The 14,977-nt window shown below is 55.9% G+C and overlaps 6 protein-coding genes across 6 annotated transcripts in view; 5 read left to right on the plus strand and 1 right to left on the minus strand.

Moving 5' to 3' along the window:
* Positions 1–216, plus strand: part of G647_00472 (uncharacterized protein) — a gene marked incomplete at both ends in the record, with an annotated part of 389 nt that extends 173 nt beyond the window's left edge. The window contains one exon of the mRNA XM_008723875.1: positions 26–216. Within this exon, the coding sequence (XP_008722097.1) occupies positions 26–216 (191 nt within the window). The remainder of the gene's footprint in view (positions 1–25) is intronic.
* Positions 217–1,543: 1,327 nt separating this feature from the next.
* G647_00473 (uncharacterized protein) lies at positions 1,544–3,349 on the plus strand (the record flags this gene model as incomplete). Its single annotated transcript, XM_008723876.1, has 1 exon — positions 1,544–3,349. The coding sequence occupies one exon, from the start codon at positions 1,544–1,546 to the stop codon at positions 3,347–3,349; it is 1,806 nt and encodes a 601-aa protein (XP_008722098.1).
* A 458-nt stretch (positions 3,350–3,807) lies between these two features.
* On the minus strand, positions 3,808–5,469 carry G647_00474 (uncharacterized protein; the record flags this gene model as incomplete). The annotated part of the gene is made up of 2 exons (XM_008723877.1): positions 3,808–5,005; positions 5,063–5,469. The coding sequence occupies 2 exons, from the start codon at positions 5,467–5,469 to the stop codon at positions 3,808–3,810; spliced, it is 1,605 nt and encodes a 534-aa protein (XP_008722099.1).
* Positions 5,470–5,934: 465 nt separating this feature from the next.
* G647_00475 (uncharacterized protein) lies at positions 5,935–7,874 on the plus strand (the record flags this gene model as incomplete). The annotated part of the gene is made up of 2 exons (XM_008723878.1): positions 5,935–7,393; positions 7,438–7,874. 2 exons carry the CDS (start codon positions 5,935–5,937, stop codon positions 7,872–7,874), a joined length of 1,896 nt encoding a protein of 631 aa, XP_008722100.1.
* A 566-nt stretch (positions 7,875–8,440) lies between these two features.
* On the plus strand, positions 8,441–10,056 carry G647_00476 (uncharacterized protein; the record flags this gene model as incomplete). The annotated part of the gene is made up of 3 exons (XM_008723879.1): positions 8,441–8,543; positions 8,594–9,155; positions 9,207–10,056. 3 exons carry the CDS (start codon positions 8,441–8,443, stop codon positions 10,054–10,056), a joined length of 1,515 nt encoding a protein of 504 aa, XP_008722101.1.
* A 462-nt stretch (positions 10,057–10,518) lies between these two features.
* Positions 10,519–14,604, plus strand: G647_00477 (uncharacterized protein; the record flags this gene model as incomplete). Its single annotated transcript, XM_008723880.1, has 2 exons — positions 10,519–13,534; positions 13,586–14,604. The coding sequence occupies 2 exons, from the start codon at positions 10,519–10,521 to the stop codon at positions 14,602–14,604; spliced, it is 4,035 nt and encodes a 1,344-aa protein (XP_008722102.1).
* Positions 14,605–14,977: the final 373 nt, after the last annotated feature.

Here is a 14,977-nt window from a genome sequence, read left to right on the forward strand (position 1 = left end):
GTTCTCTCGGACGGCCAACCCCAAGCGCCGGCGTCGACACCCTCCGCTCCGATTACTGTTCTCTCGGATGGCCAACCGCAAGCGCCGACGGGTGTAGCTGCTGCCTCTACCAGCTCCGTCGCCCCGGCAGCTTACACCGGCGCTGCCCACCGACCGGAACTTGCTGGAGGCCTTGCAGCGGTGGCTGGTATCGCTGGCCTCGTTGTGCTGCTTTGAGCGCTGCTTCGCCTCTTGCGATCGCCCTTTCCTAGCCCCTTGTCGACGTGGAAAAGACTAACTCTCATCCCCTCTCTCGAACGTCAACATCACGCTGGACATATTTCGCATTTTGCCCTTGTCGTTGGGCATGGTTGCATAGCACTGCATTGAAGGGGGAGGATGACACAGCTCGCCGAAATGTGGGCTCGGATCAGGTGCTGTGCGTGGATCAGTTCGTCGAGATGGTGTGCAAAAGCTCTGCTTTCTTCGAAGTTAGCTCTAAGGCCTATTGCATTCGAGAGGCTATATGCTGCCAGTATCTAACTTGGCATGCAAGGACATAATACTAATACCACTTTCCTACCCTTTGTAAACCTTCCGTATTCATAGTAATGTAAACGTGTGAAGCAGCTGCACTACACTGGACATATACGGGAAGTACACGGGCTGCTCTCAACAATTTCAGAAGAGAAGTCACCACAGGTATAACTCAAGTACTAGAAAATTGACGCGTGGCTGGACAGTGAGCGGACGTCGAGGGTCCCTCCATCCACGACGGCTTTCTTATTGATCAAGTGCGAGAGACGTAACAGATCTTATCCCTATAGGATTAAATCAGCTAGCAGAAGCCTGAAGAAGAGGAGTCGTACATTTTACTGCGTTCGCCGGAGTATTTAGCTGAATCGTGTGGACTCAACTCTGGCCCTTCGAGCTCAGCCCAGCGAGAGGGTAACAAGTAAAGGTCAGAATACAGGACGGGACTGTGAAAGACATACGCCTCAGCCGCTAGGGGAAGACCTGCTCGCTTTCGACTTCCAAGCTGTAAACCTGAATCTGTTCTCTTCTTACTCGAAGTAACCTGCATCAGTCTGCTTCCTTGCCTCGATTTTGAACTTGCATCCCCACTCAAAAACCAGACCGCGCGCTTCTACTCGCTTTCCACTGTAGATCTACTCGATCATACAACTTCCTCCGAAAGTTCGAAATTGGAAGCTAATAGCGAGGTGATCCTAGCACGATATAGCGGCAGTACACATGTCGCGCCATCGTCGCATCCACCTTCCGTAAGAGTCTCGTCAGCCATCTGTGAGTCACGGTGACATTTACAGCGGTGAACTGCAAACGAGATGTACATACGGTCGTAGACCGAGCTGCTCGACTGACGTGCAGATTCGATCAGTATGTACCCAAAGAAGGTAAGAGTAAGGACTGACGGGATCATCTTCTGACAGCGCGCAACGAAACATACAGTAGATCTCTTCCCGCAAGCCGAAGACGGATCGAAACCCTGTCTTCTTGTCTACCTCCGTACTTTAATTCTTCCAGTCACAGTACAGTACGCGCAATGGATCGGCTGACAGGCCTTGAAGAGGTGGTACGGACATTGCAACAGATCATATCCTCTCCCGACCTCGCCATCTTTCATCGGCTCTCGCCGTCGTCAACACCAAATGGACGCGAAGAGAACTTCCCTGTCCTACCACGAGACGTCCCCGAACCACCTTCGCCCAACATCGCACAGCCACTTGCGTCTTCAACTGCGGGCAATGAGTTATTCGACCAGCAACACCAATGTCAGGACGACCTCCTCTCACGGCTGGGCGTGCACCTCACTACTGCGGTCCTGCCTCACCTCAACCTCTCCTCCCTCTCTCCGAACTATTACGGCTTCGTGACGGGCGGAGCCACACCCGCCGCGCTACTGGGCGACTTCCTGGCCTCGATTTATGATCAGAATGTCCAGGTACATCTCCCCAAGGAGACCCTCGCCACGACCCTCGAAGTCGTGGCTCTCAACATGCTCGTCCAGCTCTTCCGTCTGCCGGAGTCGACCTGGGCCGTCGGCAAACCCCACACCACTGGCGGTGGCACGTTCACGACGGGCGCAACAGCGAGTAACGTCCTCGGACTCGCTCTAGGCCGGGAACACGTCCTTCGGCACAAGCTCAGAAGTCTTGTTGGGCACATTGCTCAATCACCCGACACTGACAGCGACACGTCGACGGGAGAACAAGGCCTGTTCCACCTGATGCAAAAAGCCGGCGTGACGAGGATCCAAGTCCTCAGCACGCTGCCTCACTCCAGCATAGCCAAAGCGGCAAGCATAGTCGGCATCGGGCGGCGGAACGTCATCTCCATCTCCGCAAAGGACGACCCATTAGAAATCGACCTGCAGAAACTGGAGCAAGAGGCCTCAAAGCCCGACGTGTTGAACATCCTCGCCATCTCGGCCGGCGAGGTCAACACCGGCCGCTTCGCCACCAATTCCGCCTCTCAATGGACGCAGATCCGCCGCATCTGCGACACCCACGGCGTCTGGATCCACGTGGACGGCGCGTTCGGGCTGTTTGGCCGGCTCATCCCGGAAGCTGATGCTGATGCTGATGCTGAAGCTGGCGGAGGGGCAGAGCCGCCAGACGCAGAATACTCCAGCATCGTCCGCGGCGTGCAGGGTCTCGAGCTGGCCGACTCCATCACAGGCGACTGCCACAAGCTGCTCAACGTCCCCTACGACTGCGGCGTCTTCTTCACACGACACAAACCCCTCTTGGAAGACGTCTTCCAGAACGGCAACGCAGCATACCTGACCGGCGGCGTGGCAGGCTCCGGCGCTCGGGGGCGCGATGACAACGACAACGACCACGACACATTCCTCCCCGCCATCCAAAGCCCCTTGAACATCGGGATCGAGAACTCGCGCCGCTTCCGCGCCCTGCCCGTCTACGCCACCCTCGCGGCGTACGGGCGCGAAGGATACCTGGCCATGCTGAAGCGGCAGATCGGTCTCGCTCGCCGCGTCACCCGCTGGCTACTCGGCGATCCGAGGTTCGAGGTGCTCCCCTCCTCGCGCAACGCGGCCGGAGGATCGGCCGCCGACACCGTCGCGAGGACGTTCATTGTCGTCTTGTTCCGAGTAAGAGGTAGCAAGGATGACGACGACGACGACGACGACGACGACGACGACGACGCCGACGACGCCACCACACGATCGTTCGTCAGGCGCGTCAACCAGACGGGGAAAATGTACATCACTGGCACGGTGTGGGAGGGCAGAGCTGCCGCGCGCATCGCCGTGAGTAATTGGCAGGTCGACGTGGAAAGGGACGGGGCGTTGATTGAGGGCGTCTTGACTGAGGTGGTTGAATCTTAAAAACTTTTACCGTGATGACTTGGGAACCTGTCCTTCCTGCCTCGACACGCATACAAACACGCACATGTACAGGCACAGTAAGTAGCAAGGCATACATGAATGTCAGGACTACGATACGAGACGATACGATACGACACGACAACTTAATCAGAGAGCCTCATGCGGAGATGGAAAAAGAATGAATGGAAAAACGAGACAGACAACACCCGTCTGCTAGCGACTTCGAGCCACGGGAATCGGAACTTGGAATTTGCCCGCCCTCCGCGTGCAAGGTCGATATGAGAAAAGTAGATCCCTTCACAAAAAGCGCCGGTTTGTATGCTTTCATAATACTGTACAGGTACATGGCGGGGCCGATGGCAGCACATCGGCGAACCGCCCTTCAACCCTTTCCCTTTCTATCTGTCTCAATATCCTGGTTTTGGGTGACTGCACTTCCCGTCGGCATGGCCACTGGCTTAGGTGATCACCTCCTCCCGCATCTGCGTCTCGCCACTTCCACTCGCGTCGGGCTTGACGAGCTCCTCCTCGCCTGCTTGATCGTCCACGAACTTGCGGTCACTGACGTGTTGGTTCGCCGCGTCTTGTTCGGCCTGTTTCTCCGGCGTCCACGTGTAGTCGGCGAAGTTGGTCGTCTTTTGCTGGCCGGGCTCGTGCTTGTACGGACACTTCAGGTTCGTACAGGGGTTGAACTTGCAGGCCGTCTGGACGTGGGTGAAGGCACAATTCGGGGTCTTGCAGTTGGCGCCGAATCTGCAGAGCGGCATGCTGGGATGTTTGAACGGGCAGTTTGGTTTCGTGCAGTTGGGGAAGAACTTGCAGAGTTCCTGTGCTTGGTACGCCTTGACTTTGGCCGGCGAAGGGTGCTTGGCCACGCACTTGGAGTTCTTGCACGCCGGACCGAAGGTGCACGTGTCGGACATGTCGACGATGGTGCCTTCCGGGGCCGCGGGCGATTGGTGGACGTACGCGCAGTCGGGATTGGTGCAGCGCAGGTTGAAATGGCACATGGTGGTCGAGGGATCCTGGGGTTTTCGCTCGGCGTCGCCCGCTTCCTGACCTTCCGTCGTCGTCATGGCGTCGCCGGTCGTCGATTGACCGTCACCTTCCATGCTGGTATCTCCGTCATTCGTCTTCGTGGGGGACTTGAGATGGCCATTTTGCCCGACGCCTCCCCTGCCTCGCCCTCTGCCGCCTCCTCGACCACGACCGGGTTCGACTCTATCAAACAGGGACCGACCCTGGCCGTTCTGTTGGCCCTGTGGGAACCCGTTGCCCGCTCCTGGCATCATGCCGGTGAACTGAGCCAGCATGCGTGTCTGTTGTTCCATCATTGCCATGAATTCCATCTGTTGTTGAGGCGTCATCTGCATCATTCCTGGACCTTGCTGTGCGCCGTTCATCATCATGGCATTCTGCATGCCTGGAGGCCCGGTCATGCTCATGCCATTCAACGCCTTCTGCATACCGGGTCGCATTTCGCGGTTCTGCCCACCACGCGGTCCTTTGGGCGCACCGCGTACGTTGCCGTGCGTGTTTATTCGGTCGTTCCCCCGAACTCGGTGGAGGGCCGAATCGGCGGTTTTGTTGGTCGCGCCTCCTCGGTTGCCTCGGCCGGCAGCACGGCCGCCGTGTAAGCCTTTGGGTCCTCGAGGTCTACGATAGCAAGTCAGCATATGTGCGACAATTTGCAACATCTAGGAGAGGACTTACGCGTTCTCGGGCGCGTTATCAACCATGTCTGTATCATACGCGGCAGGGATGGCCGAGGTTGCATTATCGGCAGGATCCGACGATGCTGACCCTTGCGCGCCAAATTGCGCCTGTTGTTCGGTGGATTGTGATGTGACTGTTGGCGCAGCGGCCGAGCCGCCGGATAACGTGTTGACTTGTTCGAACAGCCACTGCGCAAACTCGGTGGTGCCTTTCGCATCCTGTAATAACTCGCCCGCGAGCTCTGATGCGATCTGGTCCTGGGTCTTTCCGTTGGCCAACATGAGGACGATATACTCCGCTAAAGACGTGTCGTCATCCTGTGTCCAGCCTTCCTCGATGATCTTGGAGTGTACGGCACTGCTCAGCGCCTCCGCCAACGGCGTCTCAAGGGCGATGGTCGACATCCTGTCGAAAGACTCGCAGGGATGAAAGGTGATGGAGGCAGGAAGAAGGGCGAGATTCGCCTCGCTAGGGGAGGCAAGCTAGAGATGTCGCGCCTTTGTTATGTGCGGAACAATGACGGGAGACGTTTTTGTCGTCTTTGGTCGAGCGACGGATCAGGGCAATGTGGCGCTCCAAACAGGTACCCTGCTCGTCTGAGAGTTTTGGGAAACGCGGAATCTGTCGTTTGATGTCGGCGTGAGATGTGGATGTAAGGTGTTGGTGGGTGTTTGTAGAAGTAGCGAGAGGCAAGGCGAAGAAGGCATTGCCAATTTGCAATCTGCCAGATCACGTGATCCGTGCTGGAATCTCCGCTTAGTCATCCGAGCATCCCCACAAATTGACTCCGACTTCACTTCGGCTTGACTCCAACCTCAGTTTCGTATCTCCGGGATGCTTCATGTCTGGCGGTGACGCTCTACGCCGAGATGCTTCCGCGAACGCTACTCGGCGTCTTATCGATCCTCGTCTCCCCTTGTCTGGCAATATGGCCTCAACCAGCCGAGATCAAAACTGGCACCCGAGTCTTATGGCTAGACACGGCGTTGCAGGCGACGCTCAAGTGCGACAATGGAGAGGATCGGGGTCATGACCAAGATTATGTTCTTTACAGCAACCACTTGACGCAGCATCTCAAGGGGATGTCACGTTATGCCCAAGGGTTCGTGGACAGGTTGCCATTTGCCTTCCCAGGCAAGAGCAGGAATGGGGAAGTTGATTTCTCCGAGAGCTCTATTGTCGAAGACGCAGTTCGTGACACCATTAAATCCATCCACAGATCCAAGTTTGTGCCCTGGAAGTTACACAAACGAAACGCAACCTTTGAACCTGATCGAAGCGCTCCTCGTCAGTACATTTCCCGACTGAAAATTCAACAGCGCCACTGCCCACCACCAGAGAGATTCCGGCCCTCCAGCTTCTTCGGCGGTGACGAATCGTACGAGATCCTCATTACCAATGAAACAGCGTTCATCACCTCCAACAGCAGCATTGGCACCATCAGGGGTCTTCAATCGTTCCAGCAGCTGTTCTTCGCCCATTCGGCCTTGTCGGGTACCTACACTCCTTTTGTGCCTGTGAAAATTGCTGATCGACCGGAGTGGCGCCATCGAGGCCTGAGTATTGATATTGCTAGGAACCCCTTTGAACCACAAGATCTGCTGCGCACGATTGACGGAATGGCAATGGCTAAAATGAGCAGATTGCACGTCCACGCAACGGATTCTCAAAGCTGGCCGATCGAAATCCCCTCACTTCCAGAGCTGGCGCAGAAAGGTGCATACCATCCAGGCCTGGTTTGGACCGCCAGAAGCCTTCGCGAAGTCCAAATGTACGGTGCTTCGAAAGGTGTTTCGGTTTACCTCGAGATTGACGTGCCGGGCCATACGGCTTCCATTGCGCACGCTTATCCGGAGTTGATTGCGGCGTACAATGAGCTAGATTGGTCAACATTCGCTGCTGAGCCATTGAGCGGGCAGCTCAAGCTCAACCTCTCCGCTGTAGACACGTTCATTTACACCCTGCTCGATGACATCCTGCCCCGAACAAGACAATATACCTCCCTATACCATGTTGGTGGTGATGAAGTCAATTTGGCGGCGTACAAGCTGGATGAGACGGTGAAGAGCGATAATCCGGAAGTGCTGCAACCTCTTTTGCAGCGTCTCATTGATCACGTTGTGGGTACCAGTATTCAATTTGGCCTTCAGCCGATCGTGTGGGAGGAGATGCTCCTCGATTGGAACTTGACGCTACCGTCTGCCGGCCCCAACGACCCAACAACGCAGACACTGGTTCAGGTATGGCGCAACAGTGAACGCATCGATGAAGTCCTCAAACGGGGCCACCGCGCGATATTCGGCGATTACCATCATTGGTATTTAGACTGTAAGCATGGAGCCCTTGCCGCAAAACATTGCTTATTGTGATAGGTGGATACGGCGTCTTCCTTGACCCATATGCATCCGGCAAGTCACCCCCTGGCGTCCCGTACAACACCTCGGGTGGCTTCTCCAGTCGCTTGAAGAAACCTTATCTCGATTACTGCGCTCCGTTTCATAACTGGCGTCATATGTATACCTACGACCCCGTGGCGGGTATCGCCAGAGAACTTCAGGACAGCATTGAAGGGGGTGAAGTCCTGATGTGGAGCGAACAGACCGACTCTCAGGACCTAGATTCGAAGCTGTGGCCCAGAGTAGCAGCGGCCGCAGAAGTGTTGTGGTCTGGGACGAGAAACGAATCGATGCTTGAAGCGGCCACGAGCAGGTTGGGCGAGTGGAGAGAAAGAGCGGTAGTCGACCTTGGAATCCGGTCGTCGCCGGTGACAATGACCTGGTGCTTGATGGAAGGCGGTTGCAACTTGTAGCTGATATTTCCTTCATGGCTGAGATGAAACGTTGGAGATGGGCTTGGCATGGGTGGAAGCCAAGGGCTCGAGGGCCCTAGCAGGTGACCGGAAAAGGGCAGCCCTTGCGAGAACGCCACCTCCCCACCACATGCAAGTCGAGACAATGCCGCTGGAGCGGAGCATGCTAGTTCCGACCGTATTTCGTATTCTTGGAGGGATCGTCAGCTTCGCAACCGAGGGAGCGAGCAAGCAGTCCATCCTCCCAACTTCACCTGAGCAGACTTGGGCTTTGCGGGGCATCGAGGTTCTAGGTTCGCGCTGCCTCCCACTGCCACTCCAGTGAGCTCTCTGCGTATCGACTGTCCGGCAGTGTACCTCAATCGCCAGAATCTACCCCTCTGCGTCGGTATCAGACAGCCGCCCGTCAGACGAACCCCTTCGGAGGCTATATCTTCGACCACTCTCAGGGCCGACCTCTGCTACAGTCAAGTTTGTTGATACTGTACTCCGTCTGCCTGCGATTGCGTGCGCTGAACATGTTCCTTCAACTTCGATTGTGGCAATGGTTTGGGCTTACGGCCTTCATGGCGTACGTTGCCTCTGTCTACATCCGACGATACATCAAGTGGCAGAAGGTCCAAGCTCTAGGAGGAGAATCGCCGCGAGTCACGACACGGTTCTTCTTTGGTAGGTCTGTTCCCGTATTCTCGTCCACGAGTGCTGATGTCCAAACCCAGGCCTTGACTTTCCGGTGCACTCGACGCTGGCGATCCTCAGAAATGAGGCCCTGGAATTCTGGGAATGGATCTACGAGCACACCGGCACGGACGCCAATGGAACGGCTGCTTATACCGCAGAGCTCCACATCCTGGAAGACGTTCGTGTCTTGTTCACCGCCGATCCAGAGAACACGAAAGCCCTGCTGACAACTCAATTCCAAGAGTTCGGCAAGGGCGAAGAGTTCCATCGGGAATGGACAGACTTTCTCGGCGACAGCATATTCACGACCGATGGCCAGCAATGGCACAACTCCCGCCAACTGATCCGACCCATGTTTGTACGTGAGAAAGTGGCCGACCTTCCCCTGATAGAGAGCCACGTGCGCAAGTTGATCTCGCTGATGGGATCGGGTGACGGCGGTGCGGTCATGTTGAACAAGCTGTTTTTCAGATTCAGCTTGGACGCCTCAACTCATTTCCTCTTCGGACACAGTGTTGGCAGCTTGGATGTGGAACAGTCGGAGTTCGCTGCTGCATTTGACGAGGTCCAGAGAGTGCAGTCCCTCGAAGGCCGACTCGGGTGAGTTCGAATTCGGATATAGAGCTGAGCACCCACCTAACGTTATCTCAGGCCTCTTAAACGCTTCTACAGCAAGAAATCGTTCTATGCTGGCTTGAAGACAATGGAGCGCTTCATTCAACCATTCATCACCGAGGCCCTGTCCATGTCGCCGCAAGAGTTGGACTCGAAGCTTTCTCGGGCCGACACCTTCATCCACGCCCTGGCCCGGTACACGAGAGATCCCAAGGTCATGCGCGATCAACTCACAGCTCTCTTGCTAGCAGGGCGAGATACGACTGCAAGCACGCTGTCCTGGCTCTTTCTGGAGCTGGCCAAGAATCCCCGAGTGGTTGAGAAGCTCCGTGCAGAGATCAAAGAGTTCCTAGGGGACGGCGGCCGACCGCCGACTTACCAGGATATCAAAGACATGAAGTACCTGACGCACACGATCAACGAGACGCTACGACTGTACCCAGTTGTGCCCTTCAATGTCCGATCAGCGCTAACCGATACTTCCTTGCCGCGGGGTGGGGGCAAAGACGGAAATTCTCCAGTCGGCTGTCCGAAGGGCACCATCATAGGTTACAGCACTCTGATGATGCAGCGGAGGAGAGACCTGTATCCGCCGATCTCACCGTCGTTCCCGTATGACCCGCTGGAATGGTGGCCAGAGCGATGGGAGACTTGGACCCCAAAGGCGTGGAACTTCATCCCGTTCAACGGGGGACCCAGAATCTGCATTGGGCAGCAGTTTGCTATGGTGGAGATGGGATATACGATTGTCAGGATCTTGCAGGAGTTTGATCAGATCGTGGACTATGGAAGCAAGCGCACCCTCCACGTAGAGATTATTTTAACACCAGCAGAGGGTGTCAAGGTTGGGTTTATCAAGAAGCAGAAAGCGAACGAGGAGGTATAAATAAGAAGACTTTGACACCTTCAGTATGGGTAGCGTAACTGGCAGCCCATTGGGCCCACCGGGTACCGTGCAGGTGTCAGGGAAGGCCACCAGCGCCACCAGGGATCGCTCGTCGGACGGTCACGTGGCTCCACCCGCAACAATAGCTTTTCCGACGCCGGCTCCATCACGGTTCCCCACAAGTCGAAAGTCGGAAAGTCGACTCCAGAATAATCTCGAGTTGCGACGACTTTCTTCCGCCCTCGACTGCGTGCCCCTGTCACCACCTGTTATTCTTGCCGTAAGCTCCTCTCGGAGTGACAGCTTTATCATTCACCTTTCCCCTCAGGACGATACTTGTACGGATTATTTTATGAGCCTCGTACTCTAACCTCTCAGACGGTCTCGGTCTCCCCGTCCTGCGCTTACGGTTCCTCTCATAACGGTCCACTCGAGGCTTCCCTGAAGCCACCAACATTACCCATGGCGACAGCATCCGTCGACACTACTGCCGATGGCGGCTCCAGCACCACCAAGACCCCCGCCCAGCTGATGCAGGAACAGCATGAGGCTGCCGAGGCACACCGCCGCAGCGTGACCGTTGAAGACGTCCCCGATGAGGACGACATCCAACACCCTCCTCCGCCGCATAAACATGTCGAAGAGACGGATGCTTCCAAAGCTGAAGGCAGTGGCAGTGCTCCACTCTCGGAGAAAGCGGCAGGCAAGCAAAAGGCGTCCGACAAACCCCCTGTCCTCGACACACAGTCCGACGAGGCTTTCCCAGCTTTGGGAGCTGCTACGAAACCCGCCGCGGCTCCCTCTGCGCGCCCCATCTCTTACGCCAATCTCTCGGCAAAAGGTGCTGGTGCCAACGGCTCCTCTGCCTTGGGATCTCGCCCAGCCTCCTCCGGTGCTCCTACCCCGACTTCGACCCCCGGCGCTCGGACTCCCGTCGCCAACCCTGCAGCTCGTGCCGCCGTCCTGCTGCCCGGAAGAGCTCGAGATTCATTCGAGATCGACAACGCCGATCTTGACAAGACCAAGTCCCTCCCACGAGTCTTTGCCGATGTCAAAAAGAAGTTCAACGTCACCGTCACGACAAAAGCGGCCAACTTCGGCAGAGGAACCGAATTCATTGCTGAAGGCCCCAAGAACCGAGTCACGGAAGCTTTGATGTATGTTTCCAAGGAACTCACCCTAGAGAAACAAGTCAGGTTGGAGATCCCGTCTACCGTTTCAGCTCAGGTTATCGGACGAGGCGGCGCAAACATCAAGAAACTCGAGACCCAGTTCAATGTTCGCATCCGCATTGATCGAGACACAAAGCCGGTGGTCAACCCAGAAGACGTCAAGACCGATGTGGTGGAGATCCGGGGCAATGCTGCCCAAGTCCGTCAAGTCTATGAGCAAATCTCCAACCAGGTCAAGTCGCTACAGCCGAAGGTCGACCTCCCCGTTCGCGGAATTCCCCCCGAGTTCTATCCCTTCATCGCTGGACGCCACGCCGACCGCCTGCAACAGCTGGAACGTGAGCGCGATCTTCGCATCAATGTACCCCGATACCACACCTGGAATCAGCAACCTCCGCCCCGACCAGCCCAAGCTGGTCAGAGACCGGTCTTCGTCCCCCATGGGGACGACCACATCGTCATTTCTGGCGAACAAGCTGCGGCATTGGAAGCGCGTCTGCTGATCGAGCAATTGGCCGAAGAGTTGCAGAAGGAGCTTCTCCTTGAAGAACTGGTCGGCGAGCAGATCTTGCACCCATACATCGTTGGTGAGCGGGGAATGGATCCCCTGGAATTCCTGGAGCAGACCGGATGCGCCGTGGTTTTGCCCCCTTCTCATCATGAGACCGAGGACTACCACATCATCGGCCCCAGAGATCGGCTCGAAGCTGGTCGCAATCTTGCTGAACAGTTGATGTCTCAAAAGTACAACCGTGCCGTTGATTTGCAGAAGCACTTTCAGGATGCACCTCAAGGCCCTGAACGCCACTCCAGGGCTCTTGCCCAATATCTGCAACAGAAAGCCATCGAGCGAGAGTTCATGAACTCCCATGGCGCCGAGATCATCTTTCCCCAAGGAAACAACGCTTCCTCTAGCTGGAATGTTATTACCAACGACCAGAAGAACGCGACCACTGCGGGCAATGAGCTCCGTAGGATTGCTCAAGCCTTTCCCTCTTCAAGAATCGGGCTTGTGGAAGTTGATCCCTTCTTCCATCCTCATCTAGAACGGATGCACTCGTCAAACTTGAGGGAAAATCTAGGGGTCCATTTGATTGTGCCTGAGGATGGCTCTGACCCTGTTATCCTGGTCTACGAAGGCCCTTCACGCGACGAGAACTTCTCTATTCCTCGAACCAAACCCAGCCAGGACGACATCGCCACTTTCGAAAAGGCCCTCCAGGAGGCACAAGCCGCACTCCTGAGCAACATTCCTCACCAAGGCATTTCTGTCCAGGACATTCACGTCCCCAAGAAGTTCCAGGACAAAGTCAAGCGATTCGTCAACACCGAGCCGAAACCAACACCCCCACAGTCTTTTCCCGTGCAAGTCGATTTCGGTGGCCCCAGAGGTGGTGCCAGACAATCGAACGGAGTCTCGCGCGGCTCACCTTCGGAAAGAGTCTACCTCAGGGGTCCCAGCGAGGCAGATATTGCGGAGTTGCGGCGAAAGATTGAAGAGTTCTTGCAAGAAGCGGAGCAGGATGAAAAGGAACGTGGCTACACTACCAGCTTTGCATTCCCTGCGCAGTACAACAAGAACCTGATTGGAAAGCAAGGAGCAAACATCAAGGCACTACGCGAAAAGCACGATGTGGAGATTGACACCCGTGAGGATGGAAAAATCACCATCAAAGGACCACAAAAGAAGGCGGAGGCATGCAAAACCGAGATCCAACGACTGGCTAAGCAATGGGAGGACGAAGTCAACTTTGCGATCAAGATTGACCCCAAGTACCACGGCATGCTCGTGGGCCGGAACGGGGAAAACCTGCAGAAGATTCAGAGCAAGGTCGACAACGCCGTGCGGATTGATTTCCCCAAGGCGGCAAAGATCAGTGATGACGCCTCCGTTGCTGACACCGCCAGCGAGGCTGGTGCAAGCCGAGGTCAGCCTCATGACGAGGTCAGGATCAGAGGCCCGCGAGCAAAGGCCGAAAAGGTCCGCGAGGAACTGTTGAGTCTCCACCAATACCTCGTGGACAACTCTCACACCGCGAATGTCTCGGTGGCGCAAGGCCAAATCGCTTCTCTGATTGGCAGACGCGGCCAGGAGATGGAGAAGCTTCGGGCTGATACCGGAGCTCAGATTGACATTCCAAAAGCTGACGGCTCTGATCGTGTGATGATTCAGATCAAAGGTACTAAGCAGCAAGTCGAGAAGGCCCGGCAAGAACTACAGAAGCGATCAAAGGCTTTTGATGATGTTGTCACGCGTGTTTTGAAGGTCGACAGAAAACACCACCGTGCTCTGATCGGCTCTGGCGGTATGTCCCCTCTCCTCTGTCGGTATGATACTCCAATGCTGACTTCTACAGGTGCCAACATCCAAAGCATTGTCTCAAAGGCCGGTGGCACCAGCACCAGTGCTGAACATGTTCGGTTCCCTCGTCAGGGCGAAGAGTCTGATGATCTTACGATCAAAGGTACCGCTGATGTGGTTGAAAAGATTCAGGCTTCCATCCAAAGCTTCGTGGACGAGAGAGAAAACCAAATCACCGAGACCGTAGATGTTCCTGTTGGCCAGCACCGCGAGCTGATCGGGCCCAATGGCAGCATACGCAAGAAGCTGGAAGAACAGTTCGGTGTGACCCTCAATGTGCCACGTCAAGGAAGTGGTCAGACTGGTGTGAAGATTGCTGGTCGCGCAGAGAATGTCTCCAAGGCCAAAGAGCACATCCAGTCATTGACCTCGAAGCCCACAGGCGAGACAATCATGGTCCCGCGGGCCTTACACCACACTATCTCTCGTAACGGCGCCCTCTTCCGTGAGCTGGCACGGGACGGCATCCGCGTCGATCACAACGGACAGAAGCCGCCTCCCAAACCTGCCGCAAACCGTGGCCCAAGGGCACGGACGACCAATGGCGATATGCCGCTTATTACTGATCAGCCCGGGAACGAGCAATCGTACTCGTGGGACATTGTCTCTAACCAAGACGATTTGAAGAGCGATGCGGGCGAGATTCCTTGGGTCATCCTGGGAGGCAAGGATGCTTCAGACGACGCCGTGGCCAAGACAAAAGAGAAGATTCAGTCGATGCTAGAGAAAGCTTCTGAGCCCCAACACACGGGCTACCTCATTCTCCCGGATCCCCGACTACACCGCCACATCATCGGACAGGGTGGTTCTACTATCAATGCCATCCGTCGACAGTCAGGGTGCGACATTCAAGTTCCGAACCGAAACTCGGGCAAGGGTGAGGAAGGAGAGGCCATTACCATCGTCGGCCGAGAAGAAGGCGTTTTGTCGGCTCGCGACCTGATTTTGGACGCCATCAAGAATGGCAATTCGGGTCGGGACTCGCCGAGAGGAGGTGCTGGTGGTCGTGCTTAGGGGGCGCGGCACACCACCTCTGGCTGGAACTCTCGCTACGGGGAGGGTCACGTTGGATGGTAGACTCGCGCGCGCAAAGCATCGTGTAAAAACATAGAGACCCGAAAGGATAAAAGCGCAGTTGGTCGTCTCTTGAGGCCGGTTGGAGCGTGAAAAGCGAACGCGCGGAGAAAAGTACATTTCGATACTCTTTAGCTAGAACTTCTGAAGCAGAACCTTGATATCATTGAAGCAACACAGGCTTGTCAAGGTGGTTCTCGATTCCTTAGTATGGACCTGTCGATGTGACGTTCTCGCACAGACCAAGGAAGGATCGAGGGTGAAAGGGGAGACACAGCCAGACGCAGAAGGGGATCCAGTTTCCCAAATTCTG

This window comes from Cladophialophora carrionii (assembly GCF_000365165.1).
Source record: "Cladophialophora carrionii CBS 160.54 unplaced genomic scaffold supercont1.1, whole genome shotgun sequence".
NCBI lineage: Eukaryota > Fungi > Ascomycota > Eurotiomycetes > Chaetothyriales > Herpotrichiellaceae > Cladophialophora > Cladophialophora carrionii.